This window comes from Schistosoma haematobium, chromosome 1 (assembly GCF_000699445.3).
Source record: "Schistosoma haematobium chromosome 1, whole genome shotgun sequence".
In the NCBI taxonomy this organism is placed as follows: domain Eukaryota; kingdom Metazoa; phylum Platyhelminthes; class Trematoda; order Strigeidida; family Schistosomatidae; genus Schistosoma; species Schistosoma haematobium.
In genome coordinates this window covers 65,975,165-65,985,568 of record NC_067196.1, presented here as the reverse complement: position 1 = coordinate 65,985,568, position 10,404 = coordinate 65,975,165, and the positions used below count along the sequence as shown (strand labels likewise).

General features: G+C 36.9%; 1 protein-coding gene across 2 annotated transcripts in view; it reads right to left on the bottom strand.

Annotated features, from left to right (window-relative positions):
- Positions 1-2,102: 2,102 nt before the first annotated feature.
- Positions 2,103-10,404, bottom strand: part of SEC13_1 (GTPase-activating protein S13) — a 30,083-nt gene continuing 21,781 nt past the window's right edge. Inside the window, exons 6-8 of one of the 2 annotated variants that reach the window (XM_051209395.1) lie at positions 8,000-10,309; positions 7,736-7,874; positions 2,103-2,870 (exon numbers count right to left, since the gene is read on the bottom strand). Coding sequence is in view for 1 of the 2 variants with exons in the window: in XM_051209396.1 (XP_051074851.1) it covers positions 2,749-2,870; positions 7,736-7,874; positions 10,199-10,309 (372 nt within the window). In the remaining variant the exon portion in view is untranslated. The remainder of the gene's footprint in view (positions 2,871-7,735; positions 7,875-7,999; positions 10,310-10,404) is intronic. The other variant, XM_051209396.1, reaches the window with a different exon arrangement.

The following is a 10,404-nucleotide window of genomic DNA, read 5'->3' as shown; positions in this document are numbered from 1 at the left end:
CACATGCAGAATAGTGGTTGATAGCAGGCTGCTGTCAAATAATTCACAAGAAGTTATGAACCGTATTTAGTTGATATGCGATGCAATGAAATGAGACAACACTCAGTCCATAGAGTAAAACTGCGAAGTACACAAGTCCAAAAAGAGATGCGTTAAAAGTCAATTAAAGCAGAGATGAAACAGTTGTTCAAAGAATCAACTCCATAATAATAGGCGCCAGAATTAGTGCAGACAAATGATATATGAACCCAATATAGATAAACATGGAGGGAGATAAGTGAAGTATTTCATGCAGAGGGAAAAGAAGGAATGTTGTTATGTAGAACGCAAGCATGTGGGATTTACATACAAGCATGTGTGAGGTTGCTGCCCCCCATATATATCTGTGAGTTCGCATGCGTTGATGATTCCTGAATCTGAGTTACGAGACCGGATAGTCACGTTTTGGCAGCTGAAGTACATAATCAAGACATAATATCTGTAACTATGTGATACAGTGCCAGATCTGATAACGAAGATAATTTCTCCAACCATAATGTCTAAGATTTGGATACATACTGAAGTATATCCCACCAAAACAATAAGAAACCTGATCAATGTACCATTTAAATGTAGTCAAGGGCAAGTCTGTTCCGTACACACCATGCTTACTGAAGTCATCTAGTCCCAGGCTTCGGTTATTACTACTCAAGAACTGTTCTAATACAGGACCAACAACTGAGTAGATTTAACTGTCTATACTCATAACATTATTTTGATAACTTCAATACAAGTAACCTCATAAAATATTCCCCGTCTGCAAAATCCCCAAGACCTGACTTCCGAAACCGCCAATCAGTTTACTGTAGCATCTTCTGTATACTTTTTCGTCCTCTCCTAATAACATACTACGTTTTGTGTTGTTTCCACCCCCCAATCATTAATTAACAGATTTCCTTAGATCGAACGGAGAAACAACTGAAGTGGTTAACCAAAGAATCTAAAATCAGACATAGTCGATCTTTATCCGTAAGTATTTACTACTCTTGCGTATCCACTCCTTATGTTTAATAAACGATGGAATCCTTGATTTCGTGATGAGCTTACTACTGCAACACAAATAGTAGTAAAGGGCAGCAACTCAGGATTTCTTTGAAACCGAACAATGGTAATGGTCGAGAAAAGCATTCCAACCTAACAATGGGGACGGAATACCTACTTTTAAGAGTATTGAGATATTCAGTGGTTAATATATATCAACTTATCAGTCAGTCAGCTACAACGTAGGACCAGGCACATATATGCATCGGTCCAAGTTGCCATACCTCATTAACACAACAAGATGGACACCGGATTCATAAAAGTAGTTAATTCAGAGGTGGTAATATATAAAAGAAAGATTGCAATAAGGATATAGTACAGCAAGAAAGAATTAGTTCGTAGAAAGAAAGATAGGAAGCAATTTTTAATCTCTTAGTTTAAGGGAAGATAGAGAGTGTATACACCGACGCCATTGTGATCAGTTCTGAACCATGTCACTCAGTCTCCAACCATTGGTTACGATAGTCACGCGGACCCCAACCAAGTAGTCTGCATCCACCAACATGGCTCAGACTAGAAGGTAGTGACTTCAAGCACTGATGCCACGTTTTGGTTTGGCTGCCCCTAACTTTCTTCCAACCATCCCGAACACCGGTTAGCATTGCACGTCGTAGTAATCGATAATAAAAAATATTAATAAAAAAAAAATTTAAAAAAAAAATAAAAAAAAAAAAAAAAAAAAAAAAAAAAAAAAAAAAAAAAAATTAAAATTATTTAAAAAAAAAAAAAATTTTTTTTTTATTTTAATTTAATTATATAAAAAATTTTTTTTTTTTTTTTTTTTTTTTTTAAAAATTAATTTAAAATTAATTAAAAAAAAAAAAAAAAAAAAAATAAAAAAAAATTTTTTTTTTTTTTTTTTTTTTTTTTTTTTTTTAATAAAAAAAAAAAAAAAATAAAAATTAATTTTTTTTTTTATTAATTTTTTTTTTTTTTATTTTTTTTTTTTTTTTATTTAAATTTTTTTTTTTTAAAATTTTTTTTTTTTTAAAGGTATCCCCGGGCTTAACCATCTCAGTCGATGAAGATTTACAACCTCATCGACTGGCTCACCATCATTCCCTAATACCCTGCGTCTAACCTCACTATTACTTACCCGGTGATCCCAGCAATATTACTGCGGCAGCTTACGGGCGCCATGTCACGCTGCCGTAAATTCAAACAGAGCGGACTGCCGCGCAGTATACTCGTCCTTTTATTGATAGACGAACATCTCGCCTTCGCCATACGTGACGTAAGTTGGCTAAAGCCAAACGAGCTTTTCGAATCCGTGCCGAGATTTCGTCAGACACCAACCTACTAGGGTTGCTCAGACTTCCAAGATAAGTGAAGTTGTCAACGTGTTCGACTACTTCACTCACTATCCTTGGTTCAGGTGTTGACGCAGGTCAGTCCTTAAGCACAGCATGCATTTAGAGACATTGTTTATTTGAATTTGAGTGAAAATAAAGTGTAAACACTCCCATTGGCAAAAAAAAGTATGAATTCGTAACTCCATGAAATGCAAAATTGGTGTAGAAAAAGAAATTCCACAACCAGGAAAGTTAGAACTCATCTGATATTCAACGTGTATTACCAAGAAATGTTAAAAATGAAAAAAAGTGCACAACATCTAAAAACAATTGTAAAATAATCTACATTATTAAGAGAACATAAGAGTTGGAAATCTCAAAAACATGAAAGTGGAATAACTGAAAGTCCGCATACTATCCCAGCTACAAGAAAGGCACCAGACCAGTTGACATGTTCAGCCAACACAGCAAATGGGTACCCAGCCAATAAAGCCCCAACTGAAATGTACAGACAATAGAATTGATTTAAGAAGTAAGCGATTTAATACGTTGATGTTTTCCACTGACAAATGCAACGTTAACTGTTGCGTGATAATATATACCTACTTACCTACACCTATTACTCTTCGTGAAGGAGCATAGGTCGCTCACCAGCATTCTCCATCCAACTCTGTCCTGGACAATCCTTTCCAGCTCCTTCCAGTTGTAATTCATCCTTTTCATATCTGCTTCTATTTCCCGACGTAATGTGTTCTTTGGCCTTCCTCTTTTCCGCTTCCATTCAGGATTCCAAGTTAGGACTTGCCTCGTGATGCAGTTTGAGGATTTGCGTAATGTATGTCTTATCCATTTCTATCGTCTTTTCCCACTTTCCTCTTCAGCTGGAAGCTGGTTTGTTCTCTCTTACAAAAGGCTGTTGCTGATGGTATCCAGTCAATGGATGTTGAGTATCCTGCGTTGACAACCATTTATAAATATTTGTACCTTCTTGATGGTGATTGTTGTAGTTCTCCTAGTTTCAGCTCCGTACAGTAGAACTGTCTTGACATTCGTATAGAAGATTCTTACTTTGATGTTAGATGACAGTTGTTTTGAGTTCCATATGTTCTTCAATTGAAGGCATGCGACCCTTGCTTTGCCGATCCTCGCCTTTACGTCTGCATCTGAACCTCCTTGTACATCGATGGTGCTTCCCAGGTATGTGAAGGATTCTACATCTTCCAGAGTTCCGCCATCGAGTGTGATTGAATTGCTGTTCTCTGTGTTGTATTTGAGGACCTTGGTTTTCCCCTTGTGTATGTTGAGGCCTAGTGATACAGGGACTCCTGCTACACTGGCTGTCTTTATCTGCATTTGTTCGTGTGTGTATGCGAAAGGAGAACTAAGTCATCTGCGAAGTCCAAATCGTCTAACTGGTTCTGAGATGTCCATTGTATGCCGTATTTTCCCTCAGATGTCGAGGTTTTCATAGTCCAGTCGACCACCAGAAGAAAGAGGAAAGACTAGAGTAGACAGCCTAGTCTGACTCCGGTCCTTACTTCGAATGCGTCTGTCAGCCGTCCTCCATGCACTACTTTGCACTGTAGTTCGTCGTATGAGTTCCGGATAATATTGACAATCTTCTCGGGAACTCCGTAGTGACTTCAGCTGGTATATTCTCGGGTCCTGCTGCTTTCCCGCTCTTGATTTGTCCGATGACCATTCTGATTTCTTCCGTCGTTGGTGGATTGATATCTATAGGAAGATCTGTGTATGCTGCTTCGATGTCCGGTGGACTCATTGGAGCCGGCCTATTCACGAGTTCTTCAAAATACTCTACCCATCTGTTCCGCTGTTGTTGAATTTCAGTGATTGGCCTGCCTTCTTTGTCCTTGACCGGTCTCTGTGGTTTACTATATTTCCTTGCCAGTTTCTTCGTTGTATCGTAGAGCTGTTTCATATTTCCTTCTCTTGCAGCTTTTTCCGCCGTCGTTGCTAGTTCTTCCACGTATTTCTGCTTGTCGGCTTTAATGCTCTTCTTCACTTGCTTGTTTGCTTCTATGTACTCAGCTTGTGCTTGGACTTTCTCTGCTCGTGTTCGGCTGTTGTTAATTGCTGTCTTCTTTTTCTTCCTTTCTTTGATCCTGTCCAATGTTTCTATGGAGATCCATTCCTTATGATTATGCTTCTTGAGGCCCAGAACCTCTTGACACGTTGAAGTTATTGCTTCTTTGATACTTTTCCAGCTGTCCTCCATAGTAGTTTCTTCTTCTTTCAGTAGATCCTGTAAGGCTTGGGACCTGTTGTTGAGAGTTCAAATGGTTGTGGACGGAATAGAAGAAGCTTTCGCTTAACAGGCTTCCGTGTCTAGTAGCAGGGGATCACCAAATCCTCCAGGCAGGAACCTAGGTATGTTAACAATACAAGAGGAAAAGAGATTGGTAAATCATAATGTGATGCTGTTCTTGGTCCTTAAGAATAGGTCAAGTTGGCTCTTGAAGGACTCCTGAGAAGTCGCTTGGACTAGCTCGGCTGGCAGCGAATTCCAGCTTTTGACAACTCTTAAAGAGTAGAAATTGTGTCTACATTCCGTCTTGCTATGTTGTGTTTCCAGTTTCTGGGTGTTACCCCTTAGGTTGTTATTCGAACTAAGCTTAAGTAGGTGTTTAAGAAGATGTCCAGAAGTGTTAAGAATACTATAAGCCATTAATAAATCACCTCTAAGACGCCTATATTCTAATGGGTAAAGGTCTAGTGAACGGAGGCGTTCTTCGTAAGGCTTAGATTTGAGTCCTCGAACTGATTTCGTGTATACGTTTGTGTAGAAATATTGTGCAGCCTATGACCAATTTGTTGATTGCAAACAGATTTGCAAATCTTTCCCCATTTTCGTTTCTCTCTCTCAGTCAATCCATGTCGTCCCATGATATCTTCCTATCCGGTGTTGTCTATTCCGACTTTGGCGTTTAGATCTCCCATCAGAATGGTGAGGTCATTTCTTGGGCACTTCTCTATGATTGATTGCAGCCTCTCATAGAATTGATCTTTAATGTCGTCGTTACTATCATTGGTGGGTGCATAACATTGGATAATATTCATTGTGATCCCCTCTTTCTTTGTTTTGAATGATGCTCTGATGATTCTGGATCCGTGAGATTCCCATCGTACAAGTGCATTTCGTGCTACTTTGGACAGTATTAGAGCAACTCCCTGAGTGTGTGGAGCATTTTCTTCTTCGTGACCAGAGTATAGCAGCATCTCTCCCGTATTTAGCCTTTGTTGTCCGGTTTGGGTCCAATGGGTTTCGCTGATTCCCAGTTCTGCCAAGTTGTATCTCCTCATTTCCGCTGCTATTTGACTGGTCTTTCCGGTCTCCCACATTGTTCGGACGTTCCATGTACCTATAAAAATTGTTGCTCTGGTTGTTAGAAGGGGCATCGGCCTCATGGCTTCCGAAGGAGCTCGGCTTTCACCATGAGGCGTCATATTTCTTCTAAATGAAAACCTTCTAACTCCCAGGGCAGATTTTAAATGGTTTAAATTAATTTTTCTGGTTAGGGTTTTTTACGGAGTTAGTTTTCTACGGGATGGGGTCCCTAACCCCATGCTCAACCCTCATTCTTTACCCGGGCTTAGGACCAGAAGTAACTCTAGAAGAGCTACAAGCGGAGTTTGATCAAATATAGGACTTCAAATAAATCCTTGAAAAAAATATAAAATAATAAAGTCAACAAAGTAGAATAATCCTTTAGAAAAATTATTTGTTAGTTCAATGAATCTGTGCAACTACCTTCAGGAAAATTATAAATAGGTCAAAAGACAGTCAACATTCAAAACATTAAGTGCCTAATTTCCCACATTTTTCAAGGACTTCTTGGACACTAAACAACTAATCTAAGTGACGGCTTCGTCAACATAACCCAATGTAAAGTTAGCTCTTTATCACAAACTGATATTAGCAAAGAAATAATTGACAATCAGTGAGCACTGGACAGATAATTCATTTTAGTTTGGAGTTCCTAATTAGAATAAACAAACATCAAAAACAAGGGATCGTGTGTAAGAAATTCATCAAGGGAATGTATGAGTTCATAGAAGTCCATTTCGATTAAATGAAAAATTCTTCCTAAATGAGAACCTTCGGTTAAAAGTGAAAAAGCTTGCCCTAATATCTAAGGAATTACTATTCCATCATACATACGAACGGTGTTTAGTTTACATTAATTTGCTCACCATGCATCAGTAGGCCTCAACATACACAAGTGAAAAGCAACATACTCAAATACAACACAGAGAACACCAGCTCAATCACACTTGATGAAGAAGCTCTGGATGAGGTACAATCTTCCACGTACCTATCGGGGCAGCATTATCGATGGACAAGGAGGATCTAATGCAGACGTAAAACCAGGGATTGGCAAAGCAAGAATAACATTCCTACGGTTGAAGAACATATGGACCTCAAAATAATCAACATCAAAGTCAGAATCTTCAATACGGATGTCAAGACAGTTTTAATGTACGGAACCGAAACTTGGAAAACTATCACAACCATCAAAAATGCATAAGTATTTATAAACAATTGTCTACACAATATACTCAATGTCCGTTAGTCGGATACCATCAGCAACATTCTACTGTGGGAGAGAACAAATCAGCTTCCATATGAAGAGGAAATTAGGAAAACATAATGAAGGTGTATAGGACATACATTGAGTAAACCATCAAACTGCATCACGAGTCAAGCGCTAACTTGAAATCCTGAAGGGAAACGGAAAAGAGGAAGATCAAAGAACACATTGCGCCAGGAACTGGAAGCAGATATGCAAAGGACAAACAACAGCTGGGAAGAATTGTCCGAAACAGAGTTCGATGAAAAATGCTGGTGGGTGGTCTATGCTTCTACACAAGGAGTAACAGTCGCAAGTAGGTAAGGAATTCGCTCATGTGATTGAACTGCAAATTAAAATAAAAACCCTAGTGATTTGAGTACTGTTAAAGGTGTGTGGATGGTTGTCAGCTCCTGGTTGCCTACAGAGTAAATATATAATTAATAAAGTGAAATAATTATTTCCAAGTCGATCATATTTGAAACAGAACAAAACTATTTCAGGTGATTTTGAATTAAAAAAGATTTTGTTAGAGAAACCAACATAGTTTCTATTGATTCCCGTACTTTCCAGAGGCCAATAAATAACCAAAAAAGGAATGGGCATTAGATTAATCATAAGAGTGTTTAACATCCAGCTGAAGGGTTGCTGAGTGAATTCGCAATTAATCTAATTCCGTCTAAGTGGTTAGATTCAAAACTAAGGATTCATTTTTTTTCTTGACCTGCATGCTTGATTCACATCTAAAAAAGTTATTTAAAAATAATCACTCACAATTCGCAATCAAAGCACTCAACGCATGTGCAGTACCGCTAAAAGCAGGTGGAGCAAGTTCAACAGCTAAAACACCACATAAAGCAATTGTCCCGATAACAGTAGTACCAAGTACCAAGCTGATAATGAGGAGTATAGTCTAAAAAGAAAAGGTTAAAGAGAAAATTCAGTCAGACTATCCAATGGTTTTCATAAATGAATAAACTTTAATAAATATGTTCATAAATGCCGTAAACTGTTCGATTCGAGTAATCTTCCACTGACCTTGGGCTCACCAATGGGTAACCTTGACAGGAATTCCTGTAGTTGTAATTAACGTAATTGAATCATATCGTGAGTGAGATGTGTATCACTGATGACAATGGATGATGGCAGCGCAATATCATGAATTGATTGAAATTAGAAATATGAATAATTAGACATCAACTCAGTGATCTAAAAGTAAGGCTTCCAGAGTGAGACCTACAGCTCAATTCTTGAAGGGGAACGAGTGTGCATTGCTGGTGAGTCCCATGGTAGGACGATCAGTGGTTATCGGATAAATTTGGACAGTGATTTACACTAAGAATTGTTCTTGAGGTTCGTACTCCTATTATTACTGTATAAAAGAAGTTAAAAATTTTATATTAGTAATTCTAGTCATGCAGTTTGGAAGAGATATTAGATACGTTTTGAAATATTCCCCTTTACGTTTTTAAACATGATCCTACTTTAGACAGGATTATAAAATGAGATCAAATGTAACATGAGATGCACAGCTCATGATCGCTAACCATTTCACTAATCACTACAATTTCATAAACCGTAACTAGTAGAGCATATATATGATCTTAAACTATAAAATATTGTCAAAGATAAAAGATTTCTAAGAGCAAAACATCTAAAACTTGACTTATTTTACTCTTGTTTAGAATGTAGAGGAAGAATCTCATCATGATTAATAAAAATCTAATAATCGAATAACGAAAACAGATAAGTGTAATTGACAAATTTTTTGTATCAAGTCCTACAATTATGAAGATAAAAATAGAGATTAATTGTGAAATGTTACTGAAAATAACACACTAATTTATATTATTTAACAAGTAGACACTAATTAATTTTTGGAGATTCAAATTTTAAATAGATGTGTGAAGATAACAATGCTATTTTCCAACAATATTGAAATTATTTTAAGAATTAATTGTATAATACAATCTTGTAGACCATTCATCATCATCATTAGTCAATGAAAATGAGATCAGACTATCAAGTTGTCATACTTATAGACTCAATATCGAGTTACCATCCATGGCTAACTAACAAGAAGTGAATTGATGACTTTGTGCTTAAAGAAAATGACTTTCAGTAATTGAACTGTAGGTTCAAGCATTGCTTTCCTCACCTTATTGCTTAAACAACTGGTTGGTATTATATGGATTCATATAAAATATGTCTATTAGAAAGGAGCACAACGTATAACTCAGTAATTTAGTTATAATGATCAGTACATGCAGTTTGAAACACTGATTTTGAGAATTAAATAGATAAATTAAATAACTGGTTAATCAATATTGACTACTGACAGTTTGATGCACTCAAATTAAGTTATTAGTCGGATATTTAAAAATGACATAAATTACACTGTACGTTTTGATATGTGTTTGATGTAAGTAAAAATCTTCATCTCTTACGTGGTATTTTTCTTTGAATCTAGCCACATTAGTTTTGTTCTGTTGTAATAAGTAGTAAATAGCTGTTTACTCGGGAGTTACAACAGCTAGTCATATTGTAGTGAACGAGAACACCAGTGGGGACAACCAAATATATTTGAACACAAAATTACAGAATCTCTCAATAAAATCTTAGAACCACACAGCGAATACTTCATTCGCAAAATTTTAATGAATTAACTTAGACTTGGTTGTTCCTTCGTTTACACGCCAATCATTCTCTGTTCCCATTCTCTTCTTCTCGATCTTTTTAACCTTCTGCCACCAGGCATTTCACTTTCAATTGGTGACATATACAACTTATATCTGTCGACATCAGTAGCGCACAACACAATACTAGTAGCCGTGTCCACATTGTGTCAATATCGTGGATTGAGTGAAGTTAGACATTAACACCGTCAGATCCTGGCTCAATGGTCTAGAAGTTAAGCGTTCGCGCGCAAGACCAAAGGTCTCGGGTTCGATTCCCACATGAGGAGTCGTGGATGCGGATTGCTGAGGATTCCCATGCTAGAGCGGAACGACGGTCCATTGATTTCTGGTTTTTAATGGTGGTTTAAAATCGATCGGCTCATGATTTCAGTGAAACTTAACAATCTACACAACCCCATACCGATAATTTTGACAAGTCCTAACAATACTTAAAGTCAAATACATGAATGAAACTGCACTTGGTGACTTATGCATGATACTTTTCTATACCGCAAACATGAATATCAGAAAAAGAAACAAAAAAAAAACTTGCACTTACTAAAGAAGCATTATGATTGGTAATCCAACTTAGACAACATAATGTACCACTAGCAATTAACATTTGTATAATTATTAATGGAATCCGACGACTAGGCCATGAAAATACTCTCTAAGGTCAAAATACAATACAATATGTGAATTAATAAGGTGATAAACATATTAAAGAACAAAAATCAACTAAGGAATTCAATGTTGAATTTAATA